This window comes from Pogona vitticeps, chromosome 6 (assembly GCF_051106095.1).
Source record: "Pogona vitticeps strain Pit_001003342236 chromosome 6, PviZW2.1, whole genome shotgun sequence".
Lineage (NCBI taxonomy): Eukaryota > Metazoa > Chordata > Lepidosauria > Squamata > Agamidae > Pogona > Pogona vitticeps.
The window spans coordinates 69,722,444-69,748,880 of record NC_135788.1 but is presented as its reverse complement, the minus strand read 5'-3'; the positions used below and the strand labels follow the sequence as shown (position 1 = coordinate 69,748,880).

The window sequence follows — 26,437 nt, the reverse complement described above, 5'->3', positions numbered from 1 at the left end:
GGTCCCCAACCTTTTTGACACCAGGGAATGGTTTAGTTGAAGACAATTCTCCCAAGGACCAGGGGGTGGGGAGCATACTTGTTATGCAGTAGGTTGTTGGAGGATAGCTTTGAGTCGAGCTCATAAAGGAAATGATGAGCAGGAGCAGGAGTTGAGCTGCAATTGAAGCTCCGCCTCCTGTTAGAACAGCAGCAGCTTAGAACCTAATAGGAGCGCAGGCTCCTATTAGATTCTAATGCCACAGGTGTGACAACCCCAGACCTACTGGGATATGCCACAGTTTCACTAAGCTGCCACCAACCATTCCCTGTAAGGAGTCACACAGACCAGGAATGGATTTTTAAACAAACAAAGGAATAAGGTTTATTTAAATAACACACAGGGAAAATAAAATGATCAAGTGAATAAGATACAGTAACGTGGCTTAGTCTCAATCATACATACACCAGTTTGGTTCACACAGAACACCTTTAAATAAAGCACAGACCCTGAACCTATCAGTTCTGGCTAACCATACAGACACCTGAACCTATCAGGTTGGTACTGACTGACACACAGTAGTACCCTGTCTGACACACAGACTCCCACACCAGCTTCTTCTTCTCAGCTTCTCCTTCTACTCCTCCTAAACTTCTCCACACACGCTCCACATATATATACAGTAGAGCCCCTCCTCCTGATGTCCCGCCTTCCACTCCCCATAGGATGGAACTTTCCCTCCAAACCCATGACAGACAGGTAACATCAGTGCTGTATGTAACACCTCCCCTCTTTATAAGTTGTTTTGTAGGGGGAAAGCTAAAGTGCTTTTCTCCAAAAAACAACCTGGATCCAAAACATACAAACACAGTTATACAATGACATACAATACCATACTTACTCTAGGATAAACATATCAATTAGGCATTTAAACATTTACCATTTACAATACATCAAGTTACCTTTATTGATACAAACCAGGCATGTTTAATAAACAACAGGTACAATTAACCTTTTGTCACCAAAGTGTATACATAGTCCATGTTTCTTTCGCCGTCTTCATTCTTCAGGTCTTCTTGACAAGGCGTCAGCAACACAGTTCACTGACCCTCTGACCACCTTCACTTCAAAGTCATAGTCTTGCAGGTTTAAAGCCCACCTCATAAGTTTACTATTGTGGGTTTTCATTGTCTTTAACCATTGCAGTGGTGAATGGTCAGTGCACAGAATCAAATGTCTTCCCCAGATGTAAGGCTTGGCCTTCTGGATCGCGTAGACTATGGCCAGGCACTCCTTCTCCATGGTTGCCAAATGTCTCTCACCTTTCTGGAGTTTCCTACTCAGGTAGGACACTGGATGCTGGTCACCATTTTCATCCTCCTGGCAAAGAACTGCTCCTACCCCGCTGTTAGACGCATCGGTGTAGATGATGAACTCCCGGTCGAAGTCTGGAGCACGCAGCACTGGATAATGGATGAGCGCCTGCTTCAACCTCTGGAACGCCTCCTCACAGTCGCTGGTCCACGGGATGCGGTCATCAGTCTTCTTCCGCGTCAGATCGGTCAGCGGAGTCGCCATCTCGCTAAACCTCGGGATGAACTTTCTGTAGTAGCCCACCAACCCAAGAAATGATTTGACTTTTTTCTTGGTGTTGGGTCTGGGCCAATCACGAACGGCTTCTATCTTGGCCTCTAGGGGTTTGATCACTCCTCCCCCTACTATGTGACCCAAGTATTTTATTTCTGGGCTACCCAGCTGACACTTGCTTGCCTTTACTGTTAGCCCTGCTGCACTTAACCTCTGCAGCACTATCTCCAGGTGTTTCAGGTGATCTATAAGGTAGTTCAGATCCGACATCTTGGAAATGACCCTGTATGGTCCTGCCCATTTGAGCTGCAGTTTGTTCTCTTTGCAGGGCCTAAGCCAAAGCACTTCCTCCCCTGGGTTAAAGTGCCTCTCACATATATATACAGTACAGCCCCTCCTCCTGATGTCCCGCCTTCCACTCCCCATAGGATGGAACTTTCCCTCCAAACCCATGACAGACAGGTAACATCAGTGCTGTATGTAACAACAGGCACAGCTGATCTAGCAGCAGGAGGAGGGGAGCAGGGAGTAAAGCTCCACCTCCTGTCAGATCAGCAGCGGCATTAGAACCTAATACCCAGTTTCCCAGAAAATAAGACCTAACCTGAAAATAAGCCCTAGTATGATTTTTCAGGATGCTGGTGATATAAGCCCTACTCCAAAATTAAGCCCTAGTTAAGTGAAATCCCGCCCTCCACCACTGTGCAGCAACCAGAAGATGACATGACCGTAAAATAAAACATCCCCTGAAAATAAGCTTGAATACGTTTTTTGGAGCAAAAATTATTTTCGGGGAAACACGGTAGGAGCACACTGACAGGAGGCGGAGCTTCACTCGCTGCTCTCCTGCTCGCACTCATCTGTCCTGGTGGCCTGGTCCTCCCAAGGCCATGGACCGGCACCAGTACTGGTCCACAGCCCGGGGGTCAGGGACCCCTGACCTATGCCACAAGTTGTCCTTGGAACAAATTGCATATAAGACCTCTTAAGACAGGAGAACATCTGAGTAATTTAAGAAATAGAAAACTGGGTAGTCCTTTTGTCACAGAATTCAACCACACGATAAGAGATTTAATATTCTGGGTTGTGGATATGGTTCCTGTTAAGTATGAGAGGACCTTACTGAGGAGAGAGATCGACTGGATATTGAGGTTGAACACTTTAGTCCCTTTTGGGCTAAATGAAGAGATTTGTTGGCATTACTGTAGCACAGCCCCCACTGCCTCGCTGATTATCTCAGTGTCCTTAACTCCTTTGCCAGCTGAGAAAAAGTAGATACCATCCCTTCCGTATTTGGACTTTGGATTAACATTGGAGCTGGTAGAGACCAAACAAGAAGCAAAATTTCTAAAAGCTTGGTATGTATCTTATATGCTGTCATTAAGCTGTACTAGGAGTTTATGAATCTTGTCATGTGCATATTTATTAATATTTTATATTCTTAACGGTATAGGTAAGAAAAAATAGCTGTAACTGTCCCAAGCCACCTGTTTCTAAGAATATATTATTTTCATTTTATGCCAACAGCGCTTCTGAAAGGGCTGTGGGGGTGTACGTTTTTCAGAGGCTTTATAAGCCTTTTGCCTGCAGCCATTTCCCACATCTGCGCCAAGTCTTCGGCAGTTGCTGGCTGTGATTATGCTACGGAAGTACTTGCACTTCTATGGCAGCAAAGCAAACACTGTTCTCTTCTTTATTTAATTCATTTATTTCATTCATTAATAGTATTTGAACTTTGCTGGGAATTTGGGAAGGGATTTCTTTACCTGTGTGGGTATCTCAGTTAGGCTACTTCTTTTTGGAGGCTTGTGTTCAGGCAGGGTGGGTGAGAGTTGGGGGGGCAGATTTTGTGTGTGACTGTGGACTCCTTTCCCCAAAAAATGTATTTCCTGAGTGCTTGAATGTCTGGCTTTTCTGAGGGTGTGCGTGCTTCTCTAGCCTATATGCTGAGAAAGCACATTTGATTAAAATAGATTTATTCTTATTTCATTTAGTGGGAGACTTGGGAGGGCTTAGTTTAAAAAATAGTGATTTTTGGAGGCTTGTGTTCAGGCAGGGTGGGTGATCTTGGGAAGGGGGGAATTTTGTGTGGGACTGTGGAATCCCTTTCTCCAAAAATTTATTTCCAGAGTGCTTGAGTGTCTTCTGAGTGCATGTGTGTTTCTCCACCCTATGTGCTGAGAAAGCACATTCAATTTAAAATAAATTTATTCTTTATAAATTGTATCATTTTCATTAGTGAGAGACTGAGGAGGGCTTTGTTTAGGCAGGTCACATTTTAGTTAAAGAATTAGTTCTTTTTAGAGGGTTGCGTTCAGGCAGGGTGGGTGGATCTTGGGGGGGGGGGAAGTGCTCTGTCTGTGTGTGTTTCTTTTAGTTATTTAATTCTCTTCCCCCCCCCCATCATTTAAAAAAGAAAATTTATTATAGCCTCTGACTTTTTCTGTCATCCCTCTTAGTTTTTCCCTTCCCATCCCATTTATTTGTTTAGTGGTTTGGCAGGCAGGCATATAGGGCAGGCGAAAACGAAGGGCAGTGTCCACCAAGAAGAAGCCTGTGAAGCTGCGTAGGCAGTGGCACCACTGCCACTGCTCCTCCTCCAGTGGCCTTGCAGGTGGGTGTGGAAACAGAGCTTCCAACAGAGCCCAAAGAACTGCCACTCCCCTTCCTAGAGGAATCTGAGTTGCTGGTTCCTGAAGATCCAGAAACCTCCCAGTGTTCCGAACCAGTAATGGCAGGGCTTCAAAGCCACCACCACCCCCGTTCCCAGAGTCATCTCTTCCCTCCTTCCAGACCAGCAGCATCACTGGCACACAGTCTTCTTCCTAGGCCAGCAGCAGTCAGGGGCAGTCGTTTTGGGTTGTCGTTTTGCAATGCATGCAATGCCTGCCTTGTGGTGGCCTGGATGGGATCAGACCCCAGGCATCTGTCCTCTACTACCCTCCGCCAACATCTGGAGAGGCACCACCCAAGGCTCCTGTCTGGGGAAGGCTGTTTGTCGCTGCCATCTGGGATAGAGAGGAGAGCAGCTCCATGGGAAGAAGTGGGGTGGCAGAAGGAGGTGGCTCTTTCCAAAAGGGCAGCCACGGGGGTTGCCGGGACTGGGAGAATGAGGCAGGCCACGCTCCATGAAGTTGCACCCATTGGGTCTGCAATGACCCTCAACCAGAGATTGAAGAGCAAGGCATAAGAGGCGGCTGCTTGTCTTGTCACCAAGATGATTGCCCTGCTTGGACTGCCCTGCCCGGACTTCCCTGCTCAGAATCCTTGGCCTTCCGCTGGTTGCTGCACTTTTTTACCCCCCTGGTACAACCCCCCCCTCATGGAGAACCCTCAGTTCTAGAGTGCTGCTCTATGGCTCCGTGAAGGAGGTGGTCCATGACCAGCTTTCACATGCACCGGGGCATAAGGTGCACTTCACAGCAGACCTGTGGAGGTCAAAATGACTACCTCTCATTCATAGTCCACTGGTGGCAACCAGAGGACCTTAGGAGTGGCAGAGCATTGGTAACAGGGCTGCAGGGGGAGGTCCTTGTCCTATCCCCAGGCTGCAGCTCCATTCTGCTGCAGGCACGGCACATGGAGGCTCAGGTGATGGAGAGGAACATTGGTGATGAGTTCCTGTCTGCTCTGCAGCAGTGGGCACCAGAGGGGGAGGTCATCCATGGTCAGATAGTCACAGATGCAGGGCGGAACATGTTGGCAGCATTGAATGCAGCAGGCTTTGAGGGCTTTGTGTACATGGTGCACAAATTACATCTAGTAGTGTGCAATACCATTGGCCTGGGCAGCCATGCCAAGCCCAGGTGGGACACAGGCACCCGGGAGAAGATGTGGACACTCCTGGAGCACTGCTGCCAATTAGTGGGCCTTCTGGCTCTGTGAGAGGCAGGAGGAGTTGGGTCAGGAGACACACGTTTTCCTGATGAACCTGCCAACCAGGTGGGACTCTACCTGCATCATGGTGGAGCAGAAGGCCATTTTGGAGGACATCATGTCCTCCATGCCCATTCTGTCCAGGTGAAAAGAGGTGGGCATCAGTGTCATGGATTGACTGGTCCTCTCCCAGATGATGGAGGTGCTCAAGCCCTTCCAGGAAACAACTGATATCTTGTGTGGCTACACAGCAAGCCTGGGGCAGATTATCCTCCTGATTCATGCCCTCAATTGGTCCCCGGAGTCTGCTATGGTGCCGGGATCCTCCCTCCTTCCATGGACCAGGGCTTGGGTAAAGAGGTTGCAGGCAGGCATGTGGAAGTGACTCCATCCTGTCTGCAGGGACAGAGCTTACCGCATGGCTTGCCTCAAAATCAAGTGCAGCTTGGCAGCACATGCCTTAGACCTTGAGGAGAACACAGCTCTCCACTGAGGTCTGCGGGGTGTTGGGTACACAACACTTACGTGGGGAGTCGGGGATACCCGAGCACAAGACAGAGGAGGGGGAGGGGGGGTTGCAGGAGACACAGGCATGGACTTCTACTGATGAGGGCCCCAGTCTTCATTACTGGAGCTCTGTGGTAATCTGGGCAGTTGCTGCAGAGGAAAGACAGGCAGCAGAGGAGGACCCAGCAGACAATGGTGTGGGAGCATTTTGCTCAGCCCCTCCCCGGGTCAGATCCCCTCCATTTCTGGGCCAGGAAAGTGGTCGTATGGCCAGAGTTGTCCAATGTGGCCATGAACCTCCTTTCCATTCCCCACCACCACCACGAGTGTCCAGAGCAAGCATGTGTTCTCCCATCTTGGAGACATGCTCCAACCATTTGGATTTTGTAAGTGTGGAGAGACTGTCATTCATCAAGGTGAACCTTTCCTTTTTGGGATTTCCCTCCTTGAAACCGAAGAGGTAGGGTAGCAATGAAATTCTCTCTGCTACCACACCGCCTGCCTGCCTGCCTGAGGCCCAATAGTTCACTATACCATCTGCCTGCCCATCTGCCTCCCTGCTTGCCTGCCCACCTGTCAGCTTGCCTGTTCAGCTCCTGCCCACCTCCCTGGCAGCCTTCCCAGGCCAAAACCTGCACTCAAAGCCGATTTCTGGCTTCCTTGTGCCAAATTCTGAAGTCCAACAGCCTATTTCTGGCTTCCTCAGACCAAAACCTGTTCTCAACACCACCAATATAAAAGAGAAGCCTGCCGCCCCAATGCCCCTCCGTATGCTATCTCAAGAAGAACCACATTGGTATCTGAGGTGCCTGAATCCTACGTCTTCAGAGATCTTCTCTGCCAGCCAGAAACCATCAGCCTCTCAAACACTGTCAAGGCCTCATCTATGCCCTCATCAAATGTTACCTTGATGCCAAATGCATCTGATGCTGCCTGGGGAAAACCCTGCCAAGATGTCAAAAACTTCTGATGCTGCTTGGAGCAAACTCCACTTCGATGCCAAACACCTCTGATACTGCTTGGAACAAATCCTGCCAAGATGCCACACACCTCTGATCCTGCTGGGGGCAAACGCTGCCTCAATGCCACTGTCTCAGTTCCTGCGGGGAGCAAACACAAGCTCAACGCCAATCATCTAAGTGCCTGCTGGTGGCCTTTGCTGCCAAAATACCAAATATATCAGTGCCTCCATGCCAAAGGCCTCTGATTCTGCTGGGGCCAAACTATACTACCTCAGCGGCATCCACTTCTGTGGCAAACTTTGCCAGCTGGCTCTCACTTTCCGGGGGGGGGGAGAGCACTTTGTGGGTCAATAACTCAGATGTCCGAAATCCAATGTTACCATCTTGGGGAGCCTTTAGCGAAAAGACATAGGAAGCTTCTGTGTAACTTCAGGTTCTCTAAACCCCTGGGGAGAATTTTTCTAGGGGTGTCCTCCTTGTGGCTATGCAACTCAGAGGTCCAAAGCCCAAACTTCACCAAACTTTCAGGGCTTGTAGAAAACCGTCAGAGGACGCACCCCTGCGAATTTGGTGTCTCTAGGTGCCGGGCAGGCATTTTATAACATTTTAAAGTGAAGATAAATCGGTGACCATTTTTAAATTAATCCCCATCTCTAGTTCCCACACGTTCTAGTTAACAGGCAAGCTCTCGAAAAGGGGTTTCAGCTTGCCCGGCATCATTCAGAGAGGGGTCGCTAGAGGGCGCTATAGCAACGGCGTCTCGGCGGCATCGCAGGCAATGCTGGCAACTCTGCGCGCCCCTGCGATCGGGGTGAAGGGGTCGCTCAAAAGACCCTGGCTCCGGGACAAATGCAGGATTCCGACGTGAGGCTCCGTCGCTGCGCCTTTCCCGTTCGCTTCCTGCCCTAGGCTTGAGCCGGGATCTCCCGGAGAGGCGCGCTTGCGACTCCCGCCCCGCTCCCGCTGCCTTCCCGCCCAGCCACCCCGCTTCGCTCCGGGGGTGAATGCTTCCAACTCCGGCTTGGGGGAGCGCCTCGTCCTCTTTCTGATCGCGAAGGGCGCCGGGATCGCAGCGTGCAAGGGGAGAAGGAGAGCGAGCGAGCGAGCGAGCGGGGCGCCGGCTGAAAGCAAACCCCGAGCGATGGCTGGGGCTCCTTGGCGGGGCAAGTCGCGTGGATTTAAAGTGCTGGTGGCGACGCTGTCGGTGGCTTGGGTGTACTCCTATAACCTCGATCTGGACCACCCGGTGATTTTTCAAGGGCCCAATAACTCTTTCTTCGGATACTCCGTGCTGCAGCACTACAACGATAATACGAGGTGGTGAGTAGTCGGGTCGGAAGGGGCGCCCCCCCGCCTGCCTCCGCATGGAGGCTTCCCCCCCCTCGGGCTTCTCCAAGCATCCGTCCTTCCCCAAAAAGAGAGGCGCCGAACTGTTTTCTGATCTTCTGCGACGCCGATTTGTCCTTATTTTTCTGTCCACAAAGTTTTTGAACTGTTCTCTTTCTCTTTCCCCCTCCCCCCCCCCTTTTTGGGGCGTACTGACGAAGAGTGTTGTTGAATTTTAAGGCTTGCTCTAGCTTTGGGGTTGCTACTCCCTACTTAATAAGAATATTCCCCAATTGTGTCTTTTGCTCCTCCCCCGTATGAATTTGTCCAACTTGCAGATTTGTTATCACTCGCTGGCCTTCTCACAAGAGGCTTTAAGAAATGTGTTTTTATTTTATTTTGAAAATGCTGGCTTAAAAAAACCCAGCCTTTAGGGTTCCCCTTCAGTTCTCCTTCTTTGTCACATTGATTTGCAGGAAGGCAAGTTGGCCCTTAGGGAGCCCTGGCTTAGATTAAATTAGGGTGGTTCTGAGTGGTATTGATTGAATGAAATTCTGCAGTGGTACCCATCACCCAGTGTGAAAATGGGAGGCAATGTTTGCAGTTTCAAGCAGAGCTCCCTAAAGGCAGCCTTTCACAGTCCATGCCTTGCCTTTGAAATCTCTCCTTTGGTTGAGTTATTAGCTATTAGGATTAGCTGTTAGGGGAAGTGATGTCTTTTTCCTAGCTGTCTACGCATAGCATGTGTGGATGTGAAACGACGTCTTACAACCTAGAGGATGTACATCCTTCGCACAAGGAAGTGTGTCCCTTCCCCCTTAATGCAGGGATGAGCACCTGGTGGCCTGCCAGGTGTTCTTGCTTCTCTCCTGGCTAGGGCTGATGGGAGCTGCAGTCCAACAACATCTGGAAAGCCACACATTCTTCTTCCATCCCCCACAACAACAAAAAAGTCATTGATTCCTAGTGGGCAAGGAATGAGCCTTAGCGATGCCACAGCCTTTGGAAGGGAGTGTGAGTTGGGTGTCTGTTCTGCTGTCAAGTCAGAACTGAACCGACTTATAGCGACCCTAATAGGGCTTTCAACGTAAGTGAGATATTTAAGAAGTGGCTTTACCAGTTCCACTCCCCTCACTATTTCCATGGCCAAGTGGGGAAGTGAACCCTGTTCTCCACAGTCCTACCTAGCCCATCACTCTCCCCACTACACCACATTGAGAATGGATGGGGAGGTGGGAATATTCAGCAGAGAGTGGTGGGGGCATCACTTGGTGGGAAATGTTTGCATTTCCGTGATGGGGATTCTGATGGGGCATTTGGGGGCACAGGCAAGCACATCAGTGGCAAGGCTCTGAAATTCATCATATCACTCAGAAGGCGGACAAGTTTTTCTGGATGTTCCTAACAGTAGTAATGCTAAACAGTAGGGGAGAGTGGCCAAAATGTGGCAGGAACTTTGCCTGCAGGGTTTAGGGTTTTTGGTGTGGTGGTGGTGGTGGGAGAAGGTTCATTGGCTTAGGATATTTGTTTCTGGAGGTGGCAGCCACATGTTTGAGTACAACATACACGAAGTGAGCCCAGTGAGAGTGCAGTCTGACTAAGCTGTCTAGCTGTCTGTACTGCCAAGAAGGAGGAACAATTACAATCCTGGCAAGGACCGCCTAGTCTGTCCACTCCAAAATAAGCTAAGGTTTTAAGATCCGCCTTCCTGGATTAGACTGTGAAGTCACATGTCGGTCTGCAACAGCAGTCAGCCAGTTGCCTCTGAGCCATGCGCAAGTCATAATGGTGATGTTTACCCCTGTTCTTTGCCTCTTGTGTCTGATGATTGGTTTAGGATGGCTCTGAACATGGAGGTCCTGTTTAGCTATTGTAACAAATAGCTGCCGATATGTGTGATATAGTGTTTTCTATATATCACTTAATTCACTGTGTTCTGCAACCTGAAGTCTGTTGAACTATAGCGTCCATCATCTGCAGCTGGCTTGGGCATGTGATAGTTGGTACTTTTGCAAAGGGCATTTTCCAGACTATTGGCCCAGCATTAAACTGGTGAGCTGAGACAGAGAACATGAGAAGCATTTGAGTGATGAGTACCAGAGCTTTCTTCAACAACAAATAAACAGATGATTAAAACTGGGCTTAACTTTCAGGACTATAAAAGAGAACCAGTTTGCTGATGTGCATATAGAAGGCATACCCTATAACTCCCAGAATCCTTTAATGGCTGGGGGAATTATGGGAATTGTAGTCCAAAAAGCTATCATTTCTGATTCCTGGCAAGTCCAGACCCTGTTTATATGTGGCAAAATCCCATCTGTGATTCCGTCCTTTTTTCCTAATAGAAATTTGGTTGAGGAATAGGGCCACTTTTTTTATGAGCTGTTCAACAGAGGCTAGTCATGGAGATCTTCAGGTGGCAAAAGTGCAACATGCTGATTTCTGCCTGTCGTGCCTTGAAGTGGTGAAAATCATCACTTCAAGATGATTTGGGAGAAAAGAACGGCCTCTTTTGAATGAGTTAGGAAGCTGCCTTAGCTGGCAGGAAGCAGTTCCGTTTTGTGGGGGGAGAGAGAGCTTTGTGCCCTATAGCCTGTCCTGCATGCCTTAAACTATCTTGCTGCGTTTAAGTGAGGTGGCCAAGGCTTTCTCATCCCCACCACTGAACAGAGGCTCAACTTTGAAACATTGAATGGGAGGGATTGGCATCTTGTTCTTTGCCTTGGGCCACAAAATGTTTTGGCCAGCTTTGCAGCTGGATAGGATTCATCGCCAGAACCTCCTCCAGCATTTGGAACATGGTGCTAAATATTTATTGGGCAAAATAAATATTGGGCCTTTATCTTGTCAGTGAGCAACAATAGCAAGGATCTGTGGTCACCTGCTATAGTTTAGGAAAGGGGCTCCTAAATGGGGAGGGGACTTTAAAAGTTAACAGTAGACCTTCCGGGCATCTTTGATTAGTAGCATTTGAAAACAAGAACAAAGCCCTGATGAACAGTTTCCACACATCCCAGCTGACCACTTCCCCCATTATGACCAATCCCTTCAAAGCAACTGCATGGTGAAAACACTAGCTTTCACCTTCTCTTTTCTGAGGATTGGTTTGGTCTGCCAGGTTATTGGATTGGATCCAAGGGGTTAAAATGTGTAATCAATGATGTCAGTGGCAAGATTATAGTATATAGCCAGCACTGGAAATAGTGTTCCATTGGTTGGTCAGTCATATCCTACTGCGCAGCACCACACACACCATTTCTAAAGCTATAGGGGTCAAGCGGCACAGTTCCAGATCATGCACTGAGAGAGAACATTGTTCGTCCTAGATGTTAATGCCTCTTGCCAAAAGGATTTTAAATTAAACTCTTCTGCTGGTGTGTTATCTGTGTATATAGAATTAACTTTTGGCCTATTGCTGTGTACTTTATAACCAAAATAAAGATGGGAGCAAGGCATATCTTGGCTACGCCTTCTGTATGTGCATCAGCAAACAGATTCTCTTTCATAGCCATGAAAATTAAGCCCAATTTTAATCATCTGTTTTTTTATTGTTGCAGAAAGATTTGCTTCTCTTGGTGTGACGCAGGAACCAGTACTAAATCTAAGACTATTTTCAAGCCTCTGGTCACATGGTTTATACTCAGAGATAATTCGTTGTGGTATTGAAGCAGTTTTGCTTTTGGATGCCATGTAATGGAACAAGCTTTGACTATTTCTGGAAACTGCAAATTACAGAATGTTTAGAAAGAGCCCTTTTATTATTATTTTTTAAGTTGTGATTCCTCACAAACCCTGTTATAGACCTTCATTAGTTTTCTATTGGTTATAAATTCATTCTGTTCTATTTTATTTTATTTGAAAAGGTAACAGGACGTTCTAAATCTTCTGCCTCTGTCACTAGATCTGCAATAACTGTCATTATTTGTATACGGAGTGGAGAGAGAGAGATTTGCAAGAAACCCTTTTGCCCTGGTCGGTGTTAACCTGCAGATGTTTTGGGATGACTAATCTGTGCAGTTAAACATCCAGCTCCCTTTCCTGAAACATGTGGGAGAGGGAGCCAAATGCAGGTGTGCTTGAGTTGATCCCATATCATGTAGGTGCATCCCAAGAGTTGCTTCTAGTCTCACCCAGTTCTGATTTCAGCCAAAGGTCATGCTAACCACTAAAAGGCAACGAGTTCATCTTTGCCCTTTCACATGGCGTCTCGTTGAATGTTTGTGGTTCAGTGCATGAAGCAACTTCCCCTTCTCTTGAATAGACAGACAGCACTGTGGCACAGGGATACTCTTGTCCACCCCTCTCAAAGGCTTCTGGTACCAGACTTGATGACTTAATAAGGGAAGCCACTGTTTTGAGTATGTAAGAGCTGAGCAGAGCCATTAGTGATAGGCATTTTAGAGATCACTTATTCATAGGGCCACCATAGGTTGGAGGCAATTTGATGGACACAACATTATTACTAAACATGATCCTACTCTTCTGTGAAGCTAATTGGATTAAGTGGGTGTTCCTGATCAATATTAGCCTGAGACATTTTGGTGCCTGAAGTGGGTTATGAATTGGTGATCTTCCTTTGTGATATGACCTAACTCTAAGGTCAGCAGCCAATGGTTATCCAGACTAGAGCACTCATATTTAATCAGTAAGGCATGCGTAAGAGTTGACTAATTATCCAGCAGTTGAATCGGTGGGTCTGCTACCTCCTCCTGCATTCTGCCAAAGGGAGTGTCCTGCTACACCTTGCAGATGACAAGGCTGGCTTTCTATCTGTGTGCCCCGTAGAATAATACTGTGAAGTGCTCTCTGCAGTATCATGAAACCATTTGGGAAGAAGAGCCAATGGGAGATGGTCCATTTGCAGACTTGGTGGTTCCGAGGCCAGTTGTTTGGGTTTGGCATAACCAGGTAGTTGTCAATTACTCAAGACAAATGTCAGCTGCCCCCACCTGGGTTGGATGGTCTTCTCAGTCCTTGGTAGTCACTGTTTCTTCCTGCACATTTTAAAGCCACAGAAGACTGGGACCGGTGCCCACCTTTTTATTTCTTCCACAGTAGCTCAGGGACCTTAATAGTATTCTTGGTGTATGTTAGGACCCCAAAGGATTTGCATGGGAGAAGCGGGGTAAGGAAATGTTGCTAACCAATTACATTTTAAAGAGAACTTTCCCAGCACTGGTCATGTTTATTTCATCAGCAGGCCAGATCCAAGCTATTTTGCTTCCTGAGGCAGAAGAGAGGCTTGAACCCCTTCCTCAGTCCACATAATGAAGTATTGACCAGTCAGGCAGCTGAATCTTACATCAGCACAGGTGAGGGGTTGTGTCCAGCACAACACATGAGGCCACTTGGTTAGTTTAGGGAGCTCCAGACAAACTGTGTAGCACACACACGTCTGTTGTCTAGCTCAGTGGTCCCCAACCTTGGGCCTCCAAATGTTCTTGGACTACAACTCCCAGAAGCCTTCACCACCACCTCTGTTGGCCAGGATTTCTGGGAGTTGAAGTCCAAGAACATCTGGAGGCCCAAGGTTGGGGACCACGATGAGGAGCTATCACTCCCCCCCCAGCCCCACATCAGCTACCTGAGGATACTATGTTACTCTGCTTATTGGATTTGACTTGCCCTGTATATCGGCTCTGCTCAGGATTTTTTTCCCTTTAAGCTTTGCAGTATTTTATAGTCATGGCATCTCCTTGGAACTGAGCGTCATAGTCATTATTACCTCTTGGATATAGCCACAAAAGAGATGGTTGGCAATACCAATTGGCCTTAATAAGCCTGGACGCTTGTAGAGAGTGATTCCAAATGTCAAATTAATGATCCACTGCCACATGCAGCCCCAGTGTTTTCCTTAGGAATGGCAGTTCAGACTTTGTGGCTAATGGGGCATTGCACACACCTGTCTCTTGTGCTTCCCCAAGTGGTGCTTCTGCTTGGCCTGGCTGCCCACACTCTCTGCTGTTTCTCGGGAAATACCGGAGAGCCCATCATATGGACAGCAGATGTTATCAGTGTGAAACATAATAGGTCCTGTTCTGCCAGATGAGATGAATTTTAGCAGCCGTAATAACTTCCAGCAAGGAGAGGAGGAGTAAATTCATTTCATACCACTCATGGTTTCAATAGTTAACAAGCTAAATGCGACCTTCTAAGAATGACTGCCAGCATACAAGGTCATAAGGAGAGAAGAAATATCACCTGAGAAATATATTGAGAAATATATCAGGCAGTGCTCAAAGAATACTTCTCTGTGTTTTGCACCCTTGTTTATTTGGATGTGGGTTTTTTCCCCTTTCAGAACCAAATAAGCTTTAGGAGTAATACATACATTTCTCCACACATATGGTGGGTCCTGTGAATATGCAGTGCTCCAGATTGGATGGAGCCAAATCACCTGCAGCCTTTTGAATGAAGGCAGGAATAGTTCATGCTTGTGCCCATTCACAATGCTTGCCTGTATTTCTCTCTGATAGATGAGGCTCTATTCCTTAACATGCTGGACTTAGAACTGTAGAGCACTGTGGGATAAAATAAATGCATTCAGTCTGGACCTGGGCCCTTGAAATGAATCACAGTCATTCTCTTTGATTCACAAGTGCTTTTGGGCTTTTCTTGTCAACTTCCAGAGGAGTGTTTGCTGATACAAAGTTTCTCAAATCATGTCAGGCAAGAACCAAATAGAAAGAAATCTTTTTTATTGGGGAGAGGAAAGTGATTGCAAATGGCGAGTTATCTATAAGAGACAGGAAATGCAAAGCTAAAGATGGCAGATTAGCTCATGTTGATCACAGTTGACCACAGATGTGTAGTTATCAAAAGGATGTTGCCAATAAACACTGTTATAATATGGTGATAATTATTGCTGTTAACAGCACTTGCCTTTGGATCACGAATGGAGAATTTGTAGCCTTCCCCAATTTGGACTGCAGTGGCCATTATTTCTAACCATTGAACATGTAGTTTGGGGCAGGTGGGCACCGGAGTCCCATGATGTCTGGAAGGCCCCTCATTTCAGAAGAGCAAGATCCAGGCCTCATATACATGGTCAAGTCAAAAGGCACAATAAAGCTTGATCAAATTTTAAAGTCTCTTTTACAAGTCTTACTCTAATTACAAAGTTTAAGAATTGTCCTGTTCTGCCTGCAAATTACAGAATAAACCTGGTGACAACAGTTCATTAAGAGGTTTCTGCCTCTGATTTTGTAGTAGTCAGTTCCACAATTTAATTATGCACTTCATGAAAAATGCTTTTGGTGATCTGTTCTCAACCTGTTGCCGGTAGATTTCACTGGGTAGCTTCCAAGTTGTGGTAAAAATCATTAAAACAGAAAATGTATGATATTCTTTCTCCATTTTGTTCATCATTTAACAATTACCATATTACAATTACCCTCCCCAATGTATAAGATGACTCTCTAATTTTTACCCTTGCTGGAGGCGGAGGGGCAGTCAATGGGCAGCTGTGAGGCAAAGGAACAACCACCCCTGGCTGCCTCTTGCCGCTGCCCATTGACTGCCGCTGCCGCCACTGAATCGCCTCCTCCAGCGCCACTCACGGACTCCCTTGGCCCCCTGACCATCCTTGTTGCCCTCCTCTGAACTTCTTCCAGTTTGTCAGCATCCTTCATGAAGTGTGGTATCCAGAACTGGATGCAGAACTCAAGATGAGGCGTAACCAGTGCCGAATAGAGGGGAACTAGTACCACATGGGATTTGGAGACTATAGTTTGTTAATGCACTCTAAAATCACATTTGCATTTCTTGTAATCACATCACACTGTTGGCTCATATTCAGCTTGTGATCTACGACGCTTCCAAGATCCTTCTTGCTTGTAGTATTGCTGAGGCAAGTATCCTCTGTTTTGTAACTGTGTGTTTGTTTATTTTTCCCTAGGTGCAGTACTTTGCACTTAATTCCTGTTAATTTTCATTCTGTTATATTCAGCCCAGTGCTCAAGCCTATCCAGATCATTCTGAATTTTGTTTCTGTCTCCCAGAGTAGTAGATATTTCACCCAATTATGTGTAATCCACAAATTTAATAAGCATTCCCTGCACTCCCTGGTCCAGGTCGTTAATAAAAATGTTGAAGAGCATAGGGCCAAGGCTGAGCCCTGGGGTATTTCACATGTTACTTCCACCCAGTTTGAAAAGGAGTCATTAATCATCACCCTCTGAGTATGATTCTGTAGCCAGGGCAGCAGTTTATCTTTATCTAAAACAGATATCACATCCTGATTTAATCCACCTCTGTCCCAAACTGAAGATGGTTGTGGAAGCTGATCTTCAAACTTGATTTGTTGAGTTCCATCATATGTGCACCAGCTTTTATTCTGATATTTGAGTCTGATATATTGCATTGTATTTTTCAAGTTTATTCCTTTTCTCCCCTTTGAAATGAAGGATTGGAGCTGGTGCTTTAACTTGAAAAGTAAAATAGAGCCTGGAGCATGCATATCAGACTTCGTCCCTGCATGTCAGTGCTTAGTCTATAGAGATAAGTAGTTTAAAACAAAGAGTGCCAAAGAAGCAAATTAACCAAAGATGCAATTTAACCCAGCCAATTAAAATTGTGTAGATCACTGCAAATGTGGTTGTCTAGTGTAATGTAATTTTTATTTTGGCAGTTTATTGTTGTTCTGAGATTAGGCAAGTAAAAAAGCAGCATTTGAGCTATGGTTGTCTAATGACTTTTTGGCACTACTGTGGGCAGATGTTCCTTTGGCATCTCTCTGCCCCACCATGCTATTCATCACTCCTTAAACTGTTACTTACTTCCTGCTAAACAGGACATTGTTGGCTTCCATAACTGTTTATCCTGAAGGCCTCTCTTCAAGGAAGTGGCAGGAGGCACATCTAGCTGAAGCATCAAACAGAGAGGAGGAGGAGGGTAAAGCACCAAAGTGTTAACTGAAATGACTGCCCTGGCCTTATTCCTAGCTGGATCTGGCACTTTGAGAATGTCTGATTCCTGAATCTGAGTAGTGTGTTCTACCCAGAGCTCGGAAGTAATTAGCAACAAACAATTACTATAATTTGCCTTAATAATGTAACAATGGCTGAAATCTTGTTCCATAAATTGTGTCATAAAGCTGTGAGATTGATAGGGGAGTCTTTAACTACTGGAAGTCCCCACCAATGATAAGGACATCCCAGCAGTGGTGGTTTTTGGTAATTAAAGTCTTTTCCTCCACCCCATGACCCCAGCAGCTTCCTGATGATGAAAGAGATGCCACTGAAGCCTTGAGACCTTGGAGCATGTGTGTGCATTTGTGTGAATCAGAAATTAGAAAAAGATTATGAAAAATTACTGTGGTTAATGACATCACCAGCCTTAATTTATGAAACAGGATTTCAGCCAAATTAACATCTTGACTATGACATAATAAGGGATAACATCACTTTTATATTATGAAAACTTGTTTTTCATTTTTTGTTTAAGGGATACTCTGAGCTCTTTCCAAGGTATCAGCATTTAGGTGTTGATTGGGTTATGGGCATTCTGTGTCTCTGGGGCTCTCTGGCTATTTCCTTGCAGGGAAATGGACTACCTAGGTTGTTTCTGTTCATTGCAATCCTTGCCAAAGTAGCTGCATTTCTAAGAAATTTGTAGAAATCATTACAATATGCATTTTTATGCACTCTTACAAATGTCATACATGGTTTTCAAGCTCCTCTGTAGTTTTTTAATATGTCACCCTGCTTGCTTGCATGATTATTATGTGATGACACTTCTGAAGCCTGTCTCTGGTGACTTTTAACAAACAGGGAGCTTGCAAAATGTGCGCTTTAGGCTTTGAGGAAAGAGACCCCAAAATGGGAACGAATTTTTGCAAAGCATGGCTTTTCCCAAAGTGTTCTACTATCCTTTACTTTACTGAAGGCAGGGCTGAAAAAGTGGTTCAAGAAGACAGAGCAATAACTTCCTGGATGAAAAGGGAATTATAGCCACTATTTTTTACCCCCTTTCCTGAGGTGATCATAGCAGGTGGATGGCAGCACCACCATCAGAGATTAGAACATTGTTAAAGAAGGGTAACATATCAGGCTGATTGCTAATAAGCTTGAAAAACTGATTAAATCATATTATGTGGGAAAAGAGATATTTTAAATATTTATTCTAATTTTAAATTGGTATTTGCATTTACTTTACTGTATTAAAATGTTTGCACTCTCCGTTTGATTCAGGACCCTGATTTTCCAGAGTTGCCACCAGTGCTGTAGCACTGAATGTGGAAGTCAAGGGGCTCTTCACTCCCTATTGCTGCCCTGCCCTATAATGGGAGTCCAGACAGGCAGGCCACTGGATCAGTGCGTAGCAGCATAAGGACAGGTCTTTTGTAAAGGTGATGGGCCTCAATTTTCTGTTCAAGACCAAACCATCCTCAAATACTTTGCCTCCCAGCTGGAACAGCTTGCAAAATTTCCTGTTCTGGGAAAATCAGTTTCTCTCCCAGGTATTGAGAAGATTACAGCTTAGTTCAATGAGAAGAGGGAAGTCTGAGGATGATATAACAGCCATTGCTACTTGAAAGTCTTGAAACTTCAATCTTGTGAGCCCTGGTTTTACTGCGCTACTGGTCCCAATCCATGTGGAGAGCCACCACAAATAGTGGAGGTAATCACTCCTCAGACCGGCTGCCCTGTATGTGTATTAGAGCAGTGGAGGTGATAATAGAGAGCGGCAGGGCTGGAGTATTCCCCAATACAAATAAGTATATTTTTCCTTAATGCCTCAGTGGGGCTGCCATCTACAGTGGAATCTCCCACTGTGGTTCTTGCACAAATTGACAGGTAAGTTCTTCCTTTCTCTTCTTGTCACCCATCCATGCATCTCTTGGCTAGAATCCCACTGTCACTGTATGTTTGTATAAGGGAAATTACAGAAGCCTTGGTGGCAAATTGCTGCTCATTAACAAACTGTTGGTTATGTTTCTTGGCTGTGCATCCAACTGGAATGCAACTAGCAAATTGTTAGTGAGCAGCAGTTTGACACTAAAACTTACGTGGTTTCTGTTTTGCAAGCATTCATCAACAACAAGATTCTGGCCCCTATGCTTATAGGAACAGGAGAATCTGTCAGTTTTGCTTTCTTCCACATTTAAAAAAGATGTCACTTGTGGATTTTGGTAATTTTTCCATAAGGGAATAGAAAACAAACTGACCCCTTTGAAACAGCCCAACCTAGATACAGTGGGGTCTTGACTTGAGAACTTAATCCGTATTGGAAGGCAGTTCTCAAGTCAAAAAGTTCTCAGGTCAAATCTGCATTTCCCATAGGAATGCATTGAAAACCATTTGATCCGTATCTGCTCTTTTCCGTCCATAGAAACTAATGGGAAACTGCTATTCTGCCTTCGACCACTAGAGGGGGATATTTTGTTTCTTTTTTTCTTAGGTCAAGAAAGGTTCAGGGAAGGCAGGGAAAATACAGTCCAGGCAGTACAGTACCAGGCAGTCTGAAGACTGTCTCCCAATCCACTCTCTAAACGCTGGGAGGAGTGAGGAAGCAGACAGGCACTCTTTTCACTGGCCAACAGTTAACTGAAAGTTCAAATTTTGCACTTTCCCTGCTTCCCACGTGTTTTTTTTCAGTTCTTAACTCAAATCTAAGTATGTAAGTCAAGTCAATATTTTCCTATGAGAGTGGTTCTTAAGTTAAAATGTTCTTAACTCAAGCCGTTCTTAAGTCAAGACCCCACTGTAGATACAGCTGTTCCTTAAATGAAGAGGGTTGTACCTGCCTGCCATACAGGTGTAGTAAAAAGGTATATTTCTTGAAAAAGCAGTAGCAACCCTAATCAAATACTGATTTGGTCATACAATCCTGAAGTTCTTCTTGCAAGATTTGTGTAACTGTGGCTAATTGCCAAGATATGTCTTGATCATGTGTCTGGTGACATGGCTAATTGCAGCACAGAGATGTGCCCCAGGACATTGTTAGTTAGCCATAGTTAGCCACAGCATTGATACCAAACTTTGTACAATCAGCAACAGGATCTTGACCAAGAATTCAAAGCCAGAAGTAAGTGTGGGGTGAACAAATCTGTCAGTTTTTGGTTCCTCTGACATATAAACCCCCTTTCTGTCTTGAATCTGAACAGACTGATGAGAACTATCATCTCACAAATCAACTGAAGACAAATGTTTATCCATCCTTAAATGTAATATCTTATAATTTCCTCTCCACCCCAGTTTTCAAGGCTTCCTTCACTGGTTCTATTTGTGCCTTGCCACCTGAATATGAATCTTGTTTGGGATGGGAGAGAAAGAAAGGGAAATGCTTTTGTTTATACAGTATCTCTGAATCACTAGCTTGGGGAAAAGGGAGTCTCTTTGCTTCCCTTCTCACTTCCATATAGTAAAATGGATTCCCATTTGGGTATTTTTCAAGGCCTATGCAAGGGAAGCAACCATGAAATTTGCATTCAAGCATTCAACTGGTCTTGTGTCTCCAACATATATTTGGCAAACTTAACTTCTGGGACATTGCAAAACACTCATAAAAGAGTAATTTCTGGCTGTTAGGAAATGGTGGGGGGCAGGATATGTTAGGGCATTTTCAGATTGTTCCCCCACATGCTGTCATTAGTTGCTTGAATGAAATATTTGTTTTAATGAAATGTGCATTTCACAATTTTCTTCCATGAAATGGTGCAAACAAGGTTCCCCAGTGGCCTTCCTTGCAAGTTCTGTGTCAGATGGTAACTGTTCAATGTCAGTGTTATCAGGCCTTGCTTCAAGCATTGCTCTGATGAATGAGGTGTCTTGCTGAAGATGAAACCAACAACAAAAATATTCTGGGTACCTCACAATTGGGCAAAACATGATGGTAGATCCTTGAACAAGAGGCTGTTAGTGACCCCTCTCCTGCCTTTCCCATTACCTCAATGGGGAACGTGAGGTGAGCCCTTCATAAATAGGGAGCAGTAGAGAATGCTTGAAATAATCTCGTCCAGTTATCTCCCTGGCGGATTTTTCACAGAAGGCTGAGATGATGTAGTAACCATGAAGTTAGACCAGAAAAGAACTTGGAATGTTAATCTTTAAAGATACAATATGCTGATTGTTACAATTAAGAAGATAATGTTTCAAGCTCTGTTCTTGTCAGTTCTCGTGACTTGTATATCCCCCTCAACCTTCCATAAAAAACAGGGAGGGGAAGCTGATTGGAAGACAGTATATTCAGTCAGTTTCCCACTACACCCTACTTAGGGAACTTTTCAGAAAAGAATATCCTCTCTCTCTCTCTCTCTCTCTCTCTCTCTCTCTCTCTCTCTGTGTGTGTGTGTAAAATATGTTACTGATTTTTGTGTGTTACTTATTATTTTGAGAATTTGCTAACAAAAAGATATAACGTTCAGATCTTATTTTTGTGTGTTTTACCAAGATTTTATCTCATTACAAAAATTAAATATATGTAAATAGAAAGATTTCTTCAATGCTTCCAGAGTGGAAGGAATGTTAGAAGTAACATTACTCATCATAAGTAAAGAAATAATTATGGTAAAGATTTTTTAGATTACTTTGAAAAAAACCCAACATAATTATGCCCTTATTAGATCCAGAAGTAACATACTACAGGCAATGTTGTTACCAGTTTTATAGAAGAAATGTGAATATCTTTCTTAAATAAACTTCTTGTTGTTTTTATTATGTGCCATCAAGTTGGAACTGACTTATAATGACCCTAATAGGGCTTTCAACTAAGCGAGATATTTTAAGGGGTGATGTTACCAGTTCTACTTCCCTAGGAAGTTTCCATATCTGAGAATGGGATTTGAACTCAGGCCTCACTATCCACTACACCACACATACTGCTGAGTCCAGATCCCTTTATTGACTAAAGTGTGAAATGATCCATACACCTGCATTCTAAGGGTCAAATTAAGTTGGTGAGTGCCCTCTATCACTTGAAACTGGCCTCTTCTGCCTTGGAGGGTTTATGATTACATTTTAGGGCCCAGCTGCCTTACCTGAATGCAGGCTATGAACTAGGATATTTTGGAGTATATGTGGATTTATTTATTTATTTATTTATTTTATATGCCACCTTTCACCCCAGGGACACAAGGCAGTGGTTGTGAGGGGGAGATTATATGTGATAAAAAGCCCTACTCAAGCATTCAGAAGTGTGTTACTTTTGATATGTGAGGACAGGGGAGAGGACTAGATCTCCTTTGTCCTCTGCCTATGGAGAGTGACAATCAAAACAGGAGTCTTCTCTCAACACAAAGATATAGCATTCCTCTCCTTATAAACAGGAAGTCTTGACTTTTCACAAGTTCCAGTTGAACAGAGTTTCTCCACGTGTAACGGACTCAATCCACACATAGAAAAGGAGAGTTAGCCGTCATCCCCACTAACTCCTTCCCTCCAGATGAACCACTTTCCGGAGGCCTCGGTAGAGCTCCAAGGAAAAAGTGTATGTGTGGAGTGAGCTTTTCTCTTCTGTTTCTTTTTGCTGAATACCTGAATTCCAAGTGTGTAACAAAATATTGACTCAGACTCTTGAGGAATTAGTAACTTGAGAAGTACCTTGTTTCTTCTCATGGATTTCACTTTACATGCTTTCCTGTACAGTTGGTCATAGAGACTCCAGCAGAAAGGGAACTTCTTGCAAAATATTGTGGTTATTACAAAGTTTGTGAAAATAAATAGCTTTTAAGAACAAAACTCTGACCACATTATGACCAGTCTGGCTAAATAAATAAATTGGAGATTCCCTTTTAAAACCAGTTGACCTAACATTCAGCTGCTGCATCTTCTTTTGCTAGCTAAAGCAAAAGAATTTTGCTAATTAAACTCATTCTGACAAAATTACAATGAGGTTTGGGGTTTCTGCACAGATAGGTGATAAAGGACAGAGCCCAGGAAGAAAAAACTTTAAACTCTAATCAGTGTCAATAGGATGTATTTAAAAGTGAGCTTCACTGCTTCATTTAAATCAATAGATCCTGTCCAAGGTGAATGTTGCTATTTTTCTTTGTAGCTATATCTGTAAGTGTCACAGTGCAGAAATCCATAAATAACATTATAGATTTAACACTGATTTTAGTTTGTTTAAACAGAAGGCCTTTTGTTTGATGAATGTTAAACTAAATTTAATTTGTTACTTCTATTATTTTGTTCTTTTGGCACAGCAGGGAAATCAGAGTATCACTTCTTTTGCTTGATATAGCGTAAGAGAAAGATTAGAAGCTAATTCTTCTAATTTAGCTGTTGTGAAATGTGAGCAGATGACGTTGAAATTGCAGTTTAAATGTTTCTAACTGGATGGGTAACAGCTTCAGTTGTTTGCAAGACTTAAAAGCCAAGTTAGACCTCTCCGTCAGCGGTGGTTTCTGTTGTTGCCTGCTATAAAAATGATAGAACAGTTAAGGAGAACCAGGGCCACCCCAGGACATTTTGTTACCTGAAGTCTACTGTTTTATCACCGCTGGCAGAAGTCTTACAAGTGTAGCAATAATCAATTGAACATCTAATAGTTTGTTGCCCTTTCATGGCACTCTAAATCTGCTGCCTTAGGCTGTGGCCTTTCTATGTCTCTAGGGCTCTCTACAGTTGCGACTAAAACCAGAAAACAAATATAAAATGAGTACGTTGAGATGGAACACAATCTAAAGTGTATTTCACTAATAGTGTTGCCATATCTCCTCGTGATTGGGGCTCTGACACTCAAGGGGACAGGTATAAATTATTTACATATTTTAAAATCTTTTTTCTGGGGCATTCTATCTGGCTTATAAGTCAATAATTTAGCATTTTTTTAAAAACAAATGGTCTTATTTATAGGCACCTGTCTCCCACTCTGCATGTATTTAGTCATAGTTTGTATATCAGATTTGCACAATGTGTTGTACACAAAGCACTTCACAAAAGAAATGCAATGACTGTTATTGCAATATGTTAACAAAATGTAAATACAATTCACTATGACATTACAATTCATGCAAACACATTTTAAAATTTTAAACAAGAACAATTCATGCCAATTGGTGAATTAACGAGATTTGATATAAATCCACATTATATTTAGATCACACAGTTAATTATACAATTAATTTTGAGAGATATAATGAAAAGATAACTCACATCAAAGTTGGAGAACAAAAGAGGGAAGGTTAACAAAATAATTACAAGGTAGTTGTGGGTTTTTCGGGCTCTTTGACCGTGTTCTGAAGGTTGTTCTTCCTAACGTTTCGCCAGTCTCTGTGGCCTGCATCTTCAGAGGACAGCACTCTGTGCTCTGGCTGTGAAAGCGTTCGCGAATATAATTACAAGGTACGTGAAGTAGCAGACTCTAAATTAATAGGAGACCCACCTCTCACCAGGACCCCTTGTATTGGTGGAGCAAAATCAGCAAGAAGGTGCAGCACCCAGGACAGCTCACCTGCCTATCACCATGCTCTGAAACTTCTTATACTGTTGGGAACTCTTTCATGAATACTGTAAGGTTTGCAGGCAGGGCAAAGCAAGTGGGAAGAGCTGAACACCTAGAAGAGATGCCCAGACGCTGGCTTGTCTTCTTATTCCTTCTAGTAGCAACTCACTTTGTTTACTCCCTCCCTCCCTCCCTTCCTTGCAGTCCAAGGGTACTTACGTGGTTAAGAAGCAGATATTTAGTAATATTTAGCCACAATAGGCCCAAACATTAGCTCCCATTATGCATAAAGTCATATTAAAACAACCACCATATTAAAAACAATTAGAAATCATTTAGAAGCACACCGGGGAGGGGAAAAAAATGACCCTTGCTTATTAGCTGGTGAGGTGTTAAGAGACTTCTTGGATAAAGGTTATCTGCCAGCCAGTAGAAGGATAATAAAGAGGGAGGCTGTATGAAGCAAAACACCTCCCTCAAAGCTCCTAAAACCTGGGCAGGCTCAATCAACAATAATCCTTCTGTTTGCAATATAAATCGTTAATCAGCTGGGTTAGAGGTGTAGCCATTTCCTCTTCCCCTAGAAGCCCAAAGACTGAAGTTCCGTCAGGAGGCAAGGAGTCTCCAAGGGAGCTTTCTCAATACCCTCTCTAAACTTTAGTCCTCCCACTTTTGTATGACCTGCAAACTTATTGAATTTTCCTTGCACCCCTTTATTATTGATAGAAATGTTGAAGAGAATCAGGCCAAAGAGCTTAGCAATCTTGCCTCTCCAGAGGGCCTAAAACATGCCTTAATAAAAACTTGAAGGCTCGTGAGTCTCGGAGGGTAGCCTGGGATGGAAAATTTTACCAGGTGCTCATTTTCTTATCAGAAAGCAGAACAGGACAAAACTCTTGTTTCTGTTCAACAGAAACCTCTTTAAAACAGAGGAACCCCCCCCCCCTTAAGCACTGTGGTCCATTGAAAGAAGTGGGAGGGATTTGATAAATTAAGTACTTTCTGTTAAACAGTGTGCCATACCTACTTAGGTTTGCTTCTCTGATTATCCTGCCAAAGAAGGTCTAGTGGGTGGCCAAAAGAGAGAGGGTCTTTTTAGTGTTGGCATATTGGTTTTGGATGACTCTTCCCACAGAGGCTCATTTTGCACTTAACAATTTTTTCCCAAAAGCATCCCCTGCCACCAGGTTTTCGGTCTGGTATGGTTGGTATGGGTGCATTTAAATTGTCATCCCCCCCTGCCTTTCTTGGTCACTGAAAGGTCTTTTAGCTGGTTCCACCCAAATGAAAACTGGGCAGAGGCACATCTGAGGCAGCTGAAGCTCAACCACTTGGTCCTTGATTTCCTTTTCATTACAGCAGGTTATATAAATGGTTTCTTCAGGAGTCATTGGAAATTTTAAACGGGCTTCTCATAATGAGCATTGTTCCTTCATGCGGCATGTTTTTTTTGGGGGGGGATGACTGATATTTTGATTGGAGCTTGGTAGTCACTCCTTGGCTACTCTTAGAGCTGCTATTTCAGATTCCCTTGTGTTTGCTTCTCTGTTTTGCTGGCTTTGTAGCTTGCCATAATTTAGGCATCTGAGCCCTAATTGTTCTCACTTGTGAAAACATTGCTTGTTAGAAGGTAGCTCCTGTCATAATCCTGTGATTTTACAGTTTAGCCTCTGAAACTCAGGAGAAATCAAATTGTTAATGCATCCTTTACCTCATACAGAGTTTGTTTTAAAATTTGCTGTGTCGTTTTTCTGGCTTCGCTGAAGTCAGTCATTGTTGAGGAAACAGTAAAATATTATTGCATAGTACACATT

General features: G+C 44.2%; 1 protein-coding gene across 2 annotated transcripts in view; it reads left to right on the top strand.

The window, feature by feature from the left end:
• Positions 1-7,785: 7,785 nt before the first annotated feature.
• ITGA9 (integrin subunit alpha 9) overlaps positions 7,786-26,437 on the top strand; it is a 389,935-nt gene continuing 371,283 nt past the window's right edge. Inside the window, exon 1 of one of the 2 annotated variants that reach the window (XM_078377516.1) lies at positions 7,786-8,231. In XM_078377516.1, coding sequence (XP_078233642.1) covers positions 8,053-8,231 — 179 coding nt within the window. In that variant the 5' untranslated portion in view covers positions 7,786-8,052. The remainder of the gene's footprint in view (positions 8,232-26,437) is intronic. The other variant, XM_073003815.2, reaches the window with a different exon arrangement.